General features: G+C 38.8%; 1 protein-coding gene across 1 annotated transcript in view; it reads right to left on the minus strand.

Annotated features, from left to right (window-relative positions):
* Window positions 1-16,136, minus strand: part of LOC141439758 (probable phospholipid-transporting ATPase IM) — a 53,169-nt gene that overhangs the window by 28,170 nt on the left and 8,863 nt on the right. The window contains exons 4-12 of the mRNA XM_074104125.1: window positions 11,545-11,750; window positions 10,009-10,139; window positions 7,832-8,031; window positions 5,237-5,455; window positions 4,599-4,707; window positions 4,373-4,512; window positions 1,315-1,494; window positions 1,129-1,239; window positions 870-1,043 (exon numbers count right to left, since the gene is read on the minus strand). Of these exons, the coding sequence (XP_073960226.1) occupies window positions 870-1,043; window positions 1,129-1,239; window positions 1,315-1,494; window positions 4,373-4,512; window positions 4,599-4,707; window positions 5,237-5,455; window positions 7,832-8,031; window positions 10,009-10,139; window positions 11,545-11,750 (1,470 nt within the window). The remainder of the gene's footprint in view (window positions 1-869; window positions 1,044-1,128; window positions 1,240-1,314; window positions 1,495-4,372; window positions 4,513-4,598; window positions 4,708-5,236; window positions 5,456-7,831; window positions 8,032-10,008; window positions 10,140-11,544; window positions 11,751-16,136) is intronic.

The following is a 16,136-nucleotide window of genomic DNA, read 5'->3' on the forward strand; positions in this document are numbered from 1 at the left end:
GAAATGGCTTTAAAATTAATTAAATCAATATTTTTCTCTGATTATTAGAATTTAATAGAAAAAAACAACAAATACTCGCTGAAAGTATGATATTCCATCGGATTTGTTCCGTTTTCGCGAGTGATTTTTGCACTTTTTAAAGACGCACGTGGGCATCGTTACGCTTGCACTGACAACAACGTACTGAGAAAAAAGAAGGCCACATTTACCAAAGTGGCGCTCATTTGGTTTGGACATATTCGACGCGCGACTGTGGATCTACAGTTTAATACATCAGTGGATATTACAGTAAACGTTAATGCTGAGCTTACCCAGCAGCAGCAGGTCGGTCTCGATCTCCTCGTAGATGGCGTCCAGCTGCTCGTCGCGGTCGTGCAGCGCGAGCGCGGCCACCTGGTGCCGCCGCTTCCACTCCGCGAAGCCGCGCTCCTCCAGCGGCCCCACGCCAGCGCCAGTGTCCGCAAGCCTTCACCCGCGAATTTCTATTCACACCAAACAATAATCCATCATGAACGGGGACTCTTCGTAAGCAGTTTTCGCTAAAAGCGAAAAAACGCTGCTACTGGTCAAGTGAGTAGCACGCGGCGATATGTGGTCGCGAATATGTTAAATGATATTGATCTAATCAGTCAGCCATTTGCATGCACGACGGTCGGTGACCAGCGTTCGTAGTTCGCGAATAACGCGGCCAATTCACGTATTCCTAGGAAGGTGATCCTCGGCCATAACTTCATTTACATAATTCAACCGTGCTCTTTGTAACTGTCGGTTAGATTTTCGCGGCCCCTTCGGACGTAATATGTACCCGTAAAAACACCGATCAGACACTACGAATAGCATAGCTAAGAATAAGAAGCTAGTTTACTTACATTTAAATGCTCCTGTGTTTGTGTTTTCACCCTCGTCTGGTTTGATTTTAACCTCTCATATATTACATTATCAGCACCTTTTGTATATAACCTAATTTCACCATCCTTCCTCAATATCACGGACATTCTTTTCCTAACATTATTAAAATCTAATATACACAACAATTCGTACACCTGTAACAAAAAAAAACCAGAATCAATACTTATAATATTATATGTATACAGAAAACATTTTACCATAAAAAAAAATCTATCTCACCTCTGTTTCACCCATTACTTCTATAGTAATACTATTAGGCGCGCGTTCTCTGAACACGAAACCGAAATTTCTAGCCGCGGACACCAATGCCGACTCATCTGGTGATTGGGCCTAAAACACAACAACCATCATCAAATGGGTTCTTCACCTGCCACACATGAGTTATCCCGAGTATAGTTCACCAACCTGATATTCGAGTCGTCCATTCTTTTGGTCGGGCATGACGGTGTGGCAGAGCGCCAGCAGACGGAAGAAGTCGTGGACGTGTTGGTCGCCGCTGCGCACCGCGTCGAGTAAAGTGCCGTCAAAGAACTTGAACTCGGCCTCATGCTCCGGATTAAACGAGAAGTCCAACGGCTGTATTCTCTGCGGGAAGGCCACATCGTAACGCACAGGACTCGCCGCCTTCATGCACACAACGTTAGCGACCAGCTGACATTATCGTGCGCCAAGTCTTACACCAAACGTTAAACAAATCTACGTTCAACTTCTTTTATTATAAACATGATACGTGCTTGCTTGATTAGTGACTAACGTTAGGGGAAACTTACTTCGGAACCGCAATTAATCGTTTAATGACATAGTTATAGAGGGAAGGCGGTTTACGAGAATTGTAATAAAGTTTATGTCGATCGCGGAGATCGTTTAACGTATATTTGTTTACCCATTAAACCGGCTCCAAACGTTGAGCCGCAGGCGGTACGGTGCAACCTAATCCCCGATATCAAAGGACAGGCACGACAGTTTTACAGCTCAGCGAGACTCCGACTAACAAAGTGTGGAGCCGATTTTACTGAATGCATACAGATTAAATCGTAAATCAAATCAAAGCGTTCTACAAATCCAACACGATGCAAAGCCCCGCATGCAACACAAACAGAAACAACTATTTACACATTCACAAACAGAGTTACGGTATCTGGTCAGGCGGGTTCAGTTAGTTTGATTAGTTCGTACAAGAGGCTAGCCTATACATATAGTTTACGTGTTCTGTGAGGTTTTGGAAGTGGATTCTGACACCTAACTAAAATACTTTTTAATGGTATTAAATACTGTAATTATAGAAATTGATAGATGTTAGCCTAAAAACCATTCCACAAAAGAAATAGAAGAACGACTATACTCATGATTTGTGGTGTGGATAGTAAGAATACTGATGTTCCTTGCTCAAATAACGAATATTGAACTATTCTACTAATTCAATTATATTTTGTAGTTTGATTTAGTTATTTGAGCAAGTCCAACGAAAAACAGGCCCAATACTGAGAAGGTATCACTGTCAAGTGTTTCTGTCAGTGTTTTTAAGACTTCAGGAAGATGTCACAGCCATGTATGGAAATGCCAGAGGCGAGGGAAAACAACAACAGTCAGCTCGGCCCAAACAAAGCTCGAACGGTAAATGCCGATACAAGTCAGTTAAATTATAACTAGTATTCAGAGCCAGGTGTGACTTCCGCTGCTTTTACTACTAATATATGCATTGCAACGGTTATCGTTAACTATAATTATATGTATTGAGTCTGAGGGCCACTTTCTAAAGAACCACGTGTATCGTTTTTGATTGCACACGTGACTCTGTATGCGATCAGAACTTCCAAAAGAGTCGATAGTTTAAATAAAAATATATAAAAACATTTGAATTCGTTTCTATTTTGGCGATTGATGTAGCAATGTGACTAATATAGTACGTATTCAGTAAGGCCATTGATAAGATTGCCACACGCCTTGCATCGGATCGTCTTAGTTAGACACAACATTATGTATTTTATCAACACTGGACAGCGAGTCATTCGATGCGTCAAGTTAGCTATTAGAGATAGTCTAGGGCAACATGGCACGCCCTCCTATTTTAGGCTATATTTTTAAATAGTATTACAAAAATATTACTCGATGAAGCATCACTATGTTATCCATCCTAATTTGCGGAACAATTGTTTCACATGATTTTTATAACAAAAAAAAAACTTTTGAATAGAAACGGGGAACTTTAAACAAATTGTAATATTTTAAGCCTTACGTGACATGTTATCGTAGACGATCTCGCGTCTATCGAGCCAGCAAAGGACTCGCGTTAGCTGCCAGCACACAGAAGGCGACCAAAAGCGATAACGACTATTACAATCGAATCTTATGATAGCACAACACACTGGTTGAGTATACCAGGGTAAATATTGATTCATAGTAGATATTCAAAACCAGATAAGTATTATCATCTGCCACAGCAGCCGTTTCTGTGCTAGCAGCTGGAAGCTTTGAAGATTGACGGCTGGCATTGTTGTTATGGGTGTTTGTGTGTGTATATGTGAATGGATGGTAGGGGGGAGCGGTGTATGTGTGCGTACATGCGCGCGCTCCGGCTGGCGGCGCGCGCCGGCGTGGAGCGGCCGGCCTCGTGCTCCTGGTCCAAGAGGCGCGCGCGCGACGCCGAGCCCGCCGCCCGCGCGTCCGCCGCCGACCGCTGCCCGCACACAACTCACACTATTTATGCCGCCCTGGTACTTACAGACCGACCTCGACTACATTATCTCATATTAAACACTAATTAACGCTTTATTATACCCTAACCTGACGCCTAATTGTAATGAGCGCCGTTACGTTTCAGTTTAACAAGCGCGAGGCACTTTAGCTTGCGAACATGGCATACCAAACCCAGGCCCCTCGTTGCAGAGATTATAATGATTTAATAATTCGATGTTTCTCAAATTTAATTATCGTGAATTTAGCTAACACTAAACGCAACTGCATCGTGTGTCCATGCAAATAAGTGTAGAATCTCGTGAAAGGTGAATGGCAGACTGTAGTGTGGCTAATATTTAGTGAAAGATCGCACCTGTTGATGCGATCGTAAATGAACACAAATAATATCGCAAAACGTGTGCACACATGCACAAACTGGTATACGAAAACAAGAGTAAACTCAAACGATTCACATCGGTTACGTTCGGACAAAACATAATCCCAAAGCTAGACGGGACGAGGACAAAAACATTTCAAATCGCAATCTGTATCACTCAAAAATCAAACTTTTGTATGAATCTTTTCGATGTTTTACGCAATTCAAACTTCATGCAAAACAAAACTGTGAACGCTTAGGTCGTGCTGTTTTGCTGTGGTGTTGCAACAACTGAATGAATGCAACCTACATGCTGTGATTTCTAGGATGAAGTGCTAGTCTACGGTTTTATACTTGAGAGATAAACTATGTTCAATTCAATAAGAGAGTGAGCCGTGTTGCGCGTGATACCTCGTTTAGTTCGATAGCCTCGCCGGTACTCTCGTCGACCACGTCTCCGTAGCAGACGCCCGCTATCGAGCACTTATTGAATGTCATTATATTTTGCGTCAGAGTGCCCGTTTTGTCCGAGAAAATGTACTGGATCTGACCTAAAAACCAGAACATTTCAAAATATTTAAATTAGAAAATTATTCTTTAGAGTTGAATAAGATGTAATGACGTTTCAAATGCGTACCAAGCTCCTCGTTAAGCGTGGTCGTCCTCGCTTTGGCTGCGGTGCCGGTTTTTTCGTAATACATCTTCTCGTCCCAATTTATGAGGAAACTCTGCGCGAATCTTATAACCTGTAACAATAAAGGGTTGATAATAACCAATCGTGGTTAAGTAATTTTATATTGTTATTTGCTCATGTCTTATGATTAATTAATTATATATAGGTTACAATGTCATGTCATTAATGTCTAATTTTGACAAAATCACGCATAATTTTTTGCCGATGGGGCTGGCTGATTGCACTGTTTCGGGTCTAATAATAGTCTCGTGATATCGTCTCGGTTTAGTAAAGTCCGATCCGAGTCGAAAGTTTAGAAAATCGACTTAGGCGATTTTTTTACCTGCACAGTCAGTTATAATAAGTAAATGTAGTTTAAGGATTTTTAACAAGGAGTTTTTTTGTAGCTCATGGTTTTATGTATTTTAGAACTATTTCGGGCATCAACAGATGCACACCTAAAATTTTGTGAAACTGTATTGCCTACGTGAAAACAAAAGTTTTGATCCTTCGAACCGGATAAATAAAAAAATATATAGCTAATTACAGTCTCGAAAAGTTTAACATTTAAAAATCGATAACAAAAGCGTAACAGCACTCACTTCGACGGAAACGTATAGCGATATAGGCACCACTGTGTTCATGACAATCGCGTAGGAGAAGAACACGAGGAAGGCGATGACGACGGCGCCCGAGGCGGGCTCGGCCGGCACGAGCGTGTCCCACGGCAGATACGCCTGGAAGTGCCGCCCCACCAGCCACTCCCACACGCCGCACGCCACCGTGCAGAATACGCACATTGACAGCAGGAAGAACACTATCTGCAAAGCGATACCAAATAAACATTAAAGCTGGATCACGTTTTTTATAGTGCTGTTCATGTTAAACCGACCTGATAAAACTGCCAAGGACGATTTAATATATAAATATTATTTATCAGACGTGCGTGTGCATTCACGATTTCGGTCGGGTCCGATATAATACTGAATATATACTGCTTTGAATGAACAGCAAGACCCGACAGTAAAAAAGGTTAAAACTGTCGGTCCGACCTAATGTGAACCAGCTCTCTCACGTGCGTAGTATGCATTTATTACTCTTTCACGCTACAACGGCAAATTTGGGTGAAATTTAATATGCAGAATTGTTATAGAAAAATGAAACTTTTTACTATAATAAGATTCCATGGTAGTTCAGGAATCAAAATAAAGTCTAAGTAAAATTTTACACAGTTGTTCTTTACATAACGTAAATGAAGAACACACACACTGTAATTTTTGGGAATGCCTATACCCTCTTAATGCCCACAGTCCTTTATAAAGGACTTATTGTAATTTGAACATCATACTCTATCATAAATGACAAAGTTTGATGTTCATATAAAAAATTTTTGAATGCAAACGTTTCAGTAAGTGTAACCTATTGTGTTGGTGTCCACTATACTTTAATGGTTTACGTAACTAACTAAATGTAAATAAAACAACGTCAATTGGGATGTCCCAATTTTTGACAACGTATAATAAATCGAAAACCGTTTGGAGAAATAGGCTTTGTGAATCGTTTTCAGAAATCCTTTCAGAAATCACTTTATACAACGATCAACGTGTCATAAACCAGTGTAAATAATTCGTCATGTTATGTTTATTAAACTTGAAAAAAAAACATAGGTACATAATAAAATAACATGAATAATTGAACATGAGAGCTCAATCAGCTTTATTATTATCTTGACGACTGCTTACAAGGTACAGCTGAATTTTGCTTACTTTGCCGTAAAATAATGCAGGTGTTTTGTTTTTGTTATGTTTAGTTAGCAGTAAATAATACATAATAAATGTGGCGATACGTTTCAAATGCATAACGTCCAGAGACAACGTAGCAAGACGTCAACTGTTTAGTTTCAATTTAGACGATTTTCAAACTAGACGGGTGTTTGTTTATATTTACGACTGGTTTCATACTAAAATCCAAGATTTAAGTCTAATTGCGAGTCGAGTTAAGGCCGCTCTAAGGGTATTATCGTTCAATGCGCGCTATCAGATTAGCATTTACCATTTCTTTCTATCCAATAGCATACCTACATTTTATCAGAAGGTTGACAAAAACTACATTCTACTGTTTCTGTGTTCGCTACCACCCGATAGCTACTAAACAGATTTCAATTTGTAATCTCATTTAAAACTATTGTAAGTAAGTTAATTAATCTTCAAAGAAAGAAAGAGACTCAAAAACCAGAACTTAGAATTCAATTTTCATTAATTAGTTTTATTATTAATTGTGATGCACTGTGTTGTTTTAGCCAACCAACGAGGTTTTATTTTAAGGAATCCGTCTACATCGATTTCGTATGCTAGCACGCTATAGGATCACGCAAAGGCTAATTTAGTACCTATACCTACCGTGTTATCGTGCCATTCATATCGTAAGCTTTTTGAGCGGACGTTCGCCCCGAAGGTTTTAAATAAAAAAGCAAAAACTGTTTAGTTACGACGTACCAAATTCTTGATGTTTAGTTAAACTACAGTAGAAGATGTATAGATAGGTAAGGGACACATATAGCATAGAATGAGTGAAAACTATATTTGAGTGAACATTTCGGTAGAATACTGATATTTGATTGAGGTCCCGATATTTTAACGCAGTTGCATGCATCATCCCCACCCCCTGTCTCTCCATACCGTGTGCCTACCCGTTATCCTCGGGAGAACATTAACCTCGTATATTACGTAACAAATATATCTGATGATATACTGATTCTAATTATTTATTCATTTTTTAATTTTAAACAGTAAAACAGAACAGTACAATTTAGGCATGTTGAATGATACAAAAATGAGTTGTGGTTATCTATGATTAGATACATCTAGCTGGAATGGTTAACTACTAGATATTTAAGTTTTTTAATGCTTATTTGTTGGTAATCTATATAAATGAGTCAATCAACTTTTTAGTGTAGCTTGTTGCCATGGTGATGTCTTCAGAGTTACTTATTAAAAGTGATATTTTATGAGGTACAAATCCTCTAAAAGTTAGTTGTTGTGACAGTTTTAAGGCAATTCCTTCATGGCTCATCTCCTAAAGAGGCTATTAGAATAAATTGCAAATATTTTTCTAAGATAGTATACTGTTGGCTCCTGAGTTACGGGACACAATAAAATACACTTAAAAGTTGACCCAAACAAATTAAATAAACTCACCCCTATAATAAGAAAATTAAGTAGCCTATCTATGCTGGTGCGCTTGAACTTGGTCTTGCCGGAGTTCTGCATGAGCTTGGTGTCCTTGCCGGCGAAGACCACCACGCCGTAGCACCAGCTCGTGTTGCGCAGCACGCAGCCGCGCAGCAGCACCTTGTCGTTGTCCAGAGAGAAGTGCTGCCCGCGCCAGCTCAGGGTACCTGCGACAATCGTTCGCTACAGGGGGCTCTACTCTACAACGAATATGTGCGGCCACATGCAAGTCGCTCGACGCTCGTTTACAGCGATATATCTGGTCACGAGACCCTATTTTGAATTTCCCGCGACTCAAAAAAGCAACGTCAAGTCGTCGCATCGAACAGCAGCGTCAAGATGGCTGCTTGCAGGAATGATCTTGGTCTTGGAAACTGATTTCTTAACCTCCTTTAGTGGCAGTCGTGACAGTGGTACAAATGAAAGAAATCGGTGAATGAAAAAAAAAATAACAGTTCTTTTTCCGAAATTTAAGAGGTATTTTTTTCCAGCGATAAAGCTCAACATTTTCAGCTTATATCGCTATATGTCACGTGACCAGATTTGACGCTAGAAACGAGCGTCGGCGACTGCATGAGGCCTCACCTTCAAAGTTCGTATCGTACCATCCTTCTCACTCTCGTATTATAATATAAGCGTCAGCAGGACGGCAAAATACGAAGTTCGAATTTTGCAATTCGTAGTACAGACCCAGGTTTTTAGCAACGTCAGTCAATCAACTGACTTTATGAGCTGTCGAAACACGATTCTCTCAGATTTGGAACGGCAACAGCTAGTGAACGTCACTTATTTGCCAACCCAATTTTTTTATTTTTTTTAGATTGGTTAATTGCCCGATGTTAGAAGTGTATCGCGTCAAACCGTCAAAGGCGTCACTTACATTTTGAGTTAAATATTCCGATGAAAACCCTTTACAGGGACGTTCAATCTATTTAAAGACCTATGAAAGAGTAAAGTGACTGACAGCATGACTGCACAGCCAATGCACAGCCTAAGCTACTGGAGCAAGCGACGTGAAATCAAGAACAGGTATTTCTTAAGCATCCTACAAGTAGAGATGCGCTAAGAAGGATTTTTTCGAAATTGAATCGACGCTCGATTGAATTCATTTATATGGAGCGCAGGTACAGTTACCAGTAAAATCTTTCAAATACATAATACAAATACATGTCCAAAATACTAAGTGTCTAATTAATGGCCCTTAACATACCTCTATGTAGGTATATATTTATTGAATCTCAATATATAAGTAGAGGAAAAACCTTTTTAACAAACGGCACTAGTCAACAATATCCTGAATGTAATTGTGCATCAACTGTCCATGTATTTCACTCGTTACCTAACCTCATCGTTAATTCGTCATTACGACATTTGCGAATACTGCTCGTCTCGTCGTTTCGCAAAAGTACCTAACAATGTTTCTAAACACGAGTGAATGAACTCAAGGCTACTCGTGTCAACCCATGCATTAATGTTTCTAGTACGGCATAGTATAGAGCAGGGTGCGGAAAAACAATGATTTTCGCAAATTCACAGAACTATTTCGGTGCACGCAACATCGCCGTGTTAGCAAAAATCACTCGATATCGAGTCACCTTAATAAAAAGATAAAAGAGGCAATACAGTTTAATTAAAACCAATTTGCAAAGTAGTGGACTAAATAGATACAAATCAAACGTCGGCCCCGTCGATCCCAGTTACACGCCCCGACGAGGCCACTAATAAATCTAGTCCATGGTTAATCAAACTAATGAATCTTGCACCTCGTTATTTAGGGTCGAAACGTACACATCTTTACGGTCGACCTAGTCCACTCACATCCCACGCCTAATAAAGGTTTTTTGCCCATGATGTAAGTGTGAATATTTGTTTCGATTACCTACGTTCATTTCATTAATTTTAGTAATAATCGTGTCGTTATGTCACAAAACCTTGGCGAGCATTATTAGGAACTTCTGTATTTTCCTTATACACGATAAATTTACCTACTGTTGCTCGAAATAAATACTGTTTGCTTGGTGATGAATAATTATGTTATTTACAAGTTAACTTTAAAGCTTAGTATATTTGGCCAAGGCTGTATGTGTATTTTTGTCTCAAACAAGTGTAAAAGTAACCAGAACACGTCCAAGATTTGTCAATACCTTCAAATTTATTAAGTAGATTGTTGGGCGTTTCGCAGACAATTTCTCCGTCGAAGGCGCCCAATTGTGCGTCGTCCTGACTCATTGCGGCCGTCTCCAAAAGGCACTGACGACATTTTAAATTTGTCTCCCTATAACAAACCAAATCGGAAATAAAAAATTAAATCGTGGCCAGAATTCCGTGTAAATAAATTGTGTCTAAAGTTCATAAAGACCATTCAAACTATCAACCATTCCATCCATCTGTTAAGTTTATAAAAACAGTCATATTCTAAAGCACTATTTCTTCGCTTGGTGGTTATTGTTGACTTGCTTGTACTCTTCGTGAACTTATCGTTAACATTAAATAAACATGAAAGAACCAGAACGCTTGTGCTCCTGCTCTGGCTCTGTTTCGTTTTCGCTAAGCGCACCTTGAAAAAATCATTTTTCAATTACTAAATGGACAAAGGACACATATCAGCAATTTCATTAAATAAGTAATCAACTTAAAAGCATGTAAATTACGCATAAAAAACAGGGGAATCTCGGCCACCAGCTTAGTAACAACATTCATGAGAGTGCGGATTGCGGAAGATCACGCAACAGTGTTAGTTTTGCAATATATAATTGAATCAATGAATCTGAATAAATTATAACACAATACAGCTAGAATAAAGAGACCCTCCACGCAGTGTAAAGTTAGTTTGTAGTCATCCTGTGACCAAGATCTTTGCAATTTGGTTCAAGCGTGGGGGGCTTTCATAAAGGAATCGAGTTATGTTATCTAAAGAATGAAAAAGTTGACTTAAAAAAGATAACACATTAAATACTGCGACACCGATACGCTTTAAACGCTTCGGTAGACATTACAGGCGGAAAAGGGGGGGGGGCTATAGTATTAAAAATAACGTTTGTGTGTGCTTTGGTGTAATTTAATATTAGATAATTGATGCATGACCGTAGCCTACGAACGTACGTAAGGGAACGTAGTTAGTGGTTCTATCTAATGGATAGAGGCAAGAAACTGTGATGTGATCATTAGCTTTTACCTACTCTACAATCTGGATATAATTAAGTTGGACTGTGTTACTGTATTAGGGTTGCCAACTTTTTTGTGGGCCTAAAGGGACTTACAAATAATCCTAAATGTTAAATAATACGGGATTTATCATTTTACGCGGGACAATAAAAATCAAACATTTTTAGCGAAATTTCACGTACTTCGTGGACTCGAAACGTTATTAGATTTTACTGCAATTTTTTATCATCATATGTAAATATAAAAACTTGTCAAAAGAGTCCGAAGAAGTCGAATACTATAGTTGTACGAGCTAACCACATACATACATACATACAAAGTAACACCTGTGAAGTTCCAGCAAAATAAATCATTTCAACCATAATCACTGTTCATTTTTTTTGTGTACTAGCGTAACACGAGTGCTGCAGGCTGCAGGTGGTCGTAAGCTATAAGTTTTCAAATACTATAGACATAGATTTAAAAGCCCTTGTTTAGCGGTTGAACATTTTTGAACCGGATAGAACAGTACTCACCCATCCAACTCAGCAGTCTCGATGTAACAGAGGCCGTTGGGCTCTGAACTGCTTAGCAGCAGGATGTCAGCCGCGACGAACTGGTCGTTCTCCAACCGGATGACGTCTCCCACCTGAACTGACGCCCACTTCTCTTCCACGAGTTTGCCATTGCGGAGTGTCTTGGCCCGCCGGTGGTTCACTTGCGAGTCGTTCTGGTGACGTTGCTGTCGACAAAAGAGAAGTTTAAATAATAGCACACGGTTCAAAATCAGGGTTTGCCACGACTGGTTTGTCAAATAAAATAAATAAGAGCTTATGTAATCTTTATGAGCTCTTCTATCGCTCAGCTTTTGATTAATAGGAGACGAGGAGATGGTAGGTAGGTACATGAAAAACTTATTTAACACATAATAGGTTAGTCATGTCATTGTTTCGTCCACTGTCTCATAAAAAATACAGTGAATCAGTAGACCACCATTAGGCTACAGATTTTCAGTAACCAAATGTCCATAACATTAAATATTCATGAAGGTAAGAACCTACCTACCTACAAGTAAATTTTCCTTAACATAGCGATGTCGTTAGCCTACTTACACGTGAACCATTCCCGTGATATATTTACCTGGTATTGATATTTGATTGTGTCAAACGATTTGGGACGAGCTTCTGACCTCAAAAATATTGTTTTGGTCAAGGTTAAATCACAAGGAAGGTCGCTATAGCCGCCGGACATGGACAGGCTCTCCATAAATCATTATCATAGCAGGCTTCTTTACGTAACGTGACATTACAATATGTGGATAATAACGGACGACACTAATGATAGGTAATTTAGTTTTCTGACACTGCATATAACTAGTGTTAACTTTTCCCATAATTGTTATTAGAACTAATTATGTACAACACCGTACAACTAGACACTGCAAAATCTACTTAAGTAGATATTGAACAAGTTTTTTTAGGGGTGCCGTTCCATCGTCATACAAACTTTTATGATAATTTCATTTTACTACGTTCAAGAATCATAAAATTTAGCATAAAAACGGATTTCATATATTACCGAGCAGAAATAAAATATTTATTCAGCATCCGCAACGGAACGTCCTTTTTAGTATGTAAGCAACAGAACAGCTTCTATTAAATTAATATGCCATCGCAAATAATAATAATAACTTAGCAACTAAATTAATAATTCATCGTCTTTTTTAATGAAAATTAGCAACACACCTCGTGGTGCGCTGCGCGGGAACGAGAGCTCGCACGCGCGGGAACCGGCCGGCTCCACCAATGAGCATGTTGCATTCAGAATACCGCAACAAGTCACATTTAGTCGCAAGTCGTAGGTATGTACAAGCGAGCGAAGCGAGCGAGCAAGACGGTTCGGAGCAGAAGCGACTCGGATAGGGGTGCAGCTCGAAGAATATAACAACAATTGATATAATGCGACAATTTATATAATTTTAATTTGACATAAGTATGTTTGTATGTATGTAAACTCTTTATTGTTAAAAATAAGTAAACAAACACAGATGACAAATAATGAAATATATATACAAAGGCGAACTTATCCCTTTAAGGGATCTCTACCAGTCAACCTTAATAATATAATACAATTTATCTTAAAAACCAAACTTATTTCTATTGTTATTAATTCGATTTGATGTACTTTGGGTTAGGTTTTGCAGGTGGTAGGACCTTGTGCAAGGTCTGCCCGGATTGCTACCACCATCTTGCTCGCTAATCCTGCCGTGAAGCAGCAGTGCTTGGATTGTTGTGTTTCGGCGTGGAGAGTAAGACAGCCGGTGAAATTACTGGCACGTGAGGTATCCCATCATAGGCCTCTAGGTTGGCAGCGCGTCTGCAATACCCCTGGTGTTGCAGATGTTTATGGGCGGTGGTGATCTCTTACCATCAGGAGACCCACTTGCTCGTTTGCCTTCGTCGTATAAAAAAAAAGGTTAGGTTTATTTTATAGAAAAGTTCAGCGAAGCTCCTATCCTCGGAAATTATATCAAATGTTGTTATACCGATCATTACACATACACACCCCTCGGATAGGTTAGATTCAGAATCTTAGGTATTTTTTTACAGCAGCCCGGATAATATTGCTTCACAAAATGATCTTTGCTGTTGGATTTTTGCCAGGTGTTTTATACTTTTCGATCATTATCCCCGATGTTTGTATAAAAATTGTTTATTATGAACTTTGATTAATTATGCTGCATGACTATTATTCTGTACTTTAATATTCATACATAAGACAATTATGCTAATTGTATAATATGATTTTTGAGAAATTCGGCAATTTGTTTATATGCATATTGTTTTTATACGTTCTATATTTCTACAAATTGAAATTCTGATATTTGTGTTACGAGAAATGAAAATTCGCAAATCGTTCTTATGACAAACATTACACACCCGATATGATACGTATAAAGTTGCATGGAACCCGCGGTGAGCGAGTCCGACTCGCACTTGACCGGTTTTTAATATAAAAAATATGAGAATATTTTTTGATTTTCAATATCTGCACATAAGTAATTATAACAAAGATAACATAATAGTGAAACCTAGCTTCATTATGTACTTTTGTGTAGTAAAAAGCGTTGTAACTTATAGGTAATCACGGAAGTTTTACTCATACAAAACCTAGCGATCAGGTATTCCGTGATTCAGCACGTCTCTGTCGACGTTACACTGCTATGGCAACTAACAACATACTGCATTCGTGTACAAGTGTACCATTGTATTGTAAACGCACTGACCAAGGACAGAGACGTCATTATATTGACTGGGTAGAAAAGCTATTGATATATTCAATTTATACGAAGGTGGCGATAAATAAAATAAACATACTTGCCTGTTTCACATACTCGATAACGTCTAATAAATATCTGAAAGTATAATGCCATAACAAGCCAGTTCTCCGTTTTATGCCGGGTGAATATCGATTAAATCAAAGACATGAACTATTTAACGTTTTTTTTTTTTAATGACAATCTTCAGGAGCTTCTGTTCGAATTTTACTGGTACTTATAAAACTCTTGCCCAGGAATTTGTTTAAAGTCCGCTTTTATGTATGTCTCGTGTCGTCCATCACAACGCATTCAAATTCGTTAGGGAATTTTCGTATAGTTTTCGCGACCCTTACTTTGCCGATAAGTTCTGTTTTGAGTCTCGATCTGGTGCGGCCGGGCTTTATATCTTCTTAGTCCTGCCCTACGTTTCATTTTTTGAACATAGGACTGAGATACTTTCACTTTTAGCAACATCACGAAATGATGTCTTATGATTTGAGGCAAAAATCTTTACAATACTTTCTTCCTTTTTTTTATTCTTGACTCCTTGCAAACCACAACTTCCTGGCTTTCTATCTATTGTCAAGCGTTCATGGAACGTTTTTAATACGCGACAAACCATAGATTGTGGACATTTCAGTCTTTTCGCGATATCTCTGTAGCTATGCATTGGATTTTCTACATGTTCGTGCAAGATACGTTACGTTTGCGCTGTTGATGTTGTTTGCTTGACATTTCTCATTCTTTGTGAATAAAAAATAGTTTACAAAATTTGCATACTTATCTCCATTTTTTGATTAAAATAGCCATTTTTGTATGCCCAAGTTTTGGCGTGTTCAACCTTTATACTTTTGTTTACTTATGGTTAACAAGAGGTTTTGTTCATTAGGACGTCGCGGTCGCGCCATTGCTATGACGTAATACGTGCCTACTCACAAATTCTCCATCATGAGCCATTAGTCATTACTTCCCCAGCCTAAGTATCATAAAGCCCGCGATGAATCAGTGTCCAAATAAAACACAGAGCCAATGAACCGCGTAATATCTAGTGATAAGTAATACTTACCTAGTTTCAGTAGTATCCTTAGCTATGATCCTCCTAATGATCTATCCTATTGAAATATTAGATGGGGTATGTAATGTTCGTCATAACAACGATTTGCGAATTTTCATTTCTCATAACACAAATATCAGAATTTCAATCCGTCGAAATATTGAGCTCGTATAAAAACAATATGCATATAAACAAATTGCCGGATTTCTCAAATCATAATATCAATTCGCATAATTGTCTCGTGCATATTTAAGGTAAGTACTGCATAATAATCAAAGTTCATAATAAACAATTTTTATACAAACATCGAGGATAATGCAAACAACAATAATAACAGCAATATTATCCGGGCTGCTATAAAAAAAAAACTAACATCGAAGGCTAAGGCGGGAGCGAAGCCTTCGCCTTAGCATTCTAAACCAAACCTATCCGAGTCGCTTCTGCTCCGAACCGTCTTGCTCGCTCGCTTCGCTCGCTCGTACAATACAAATGTTTTTTTGCATTTGGCACCAGCCAAATCCATATCCAACCTACTTTCCTAATGGCAGTTCGTTTTTGTCGGCAAAACTGCAACAGCAATATTATCCGGACTGCTATAAAAAAAACCTTACATCCGAAGGCTAAGGCAGGAGCTCCGCCTTAGCTTTCTGAACCTAACCTATCCGAGTCGCTTTTGCTCCGAAACGTCTTGCTCGCTCGCTTCACTCGCTCGCACAAATCAAATGTTTTTTTTTTGCACTTGGCACCAGCCAAAT

Source organism: Choristoneura fumiferana, chromosome 21, assembly GCF_025370935.1.
Source record: "Choristoneura fumiferana chromosome 21, NRCan_CFum_1, whole genome shotgun sequence".
Taxonomy (NCBI): Eukaryota; Metazoa; Arthropoda; class Insecta; order Lepidoptera; family Tortricidae; genus Choristoneura; species Choristoneura fumiferana.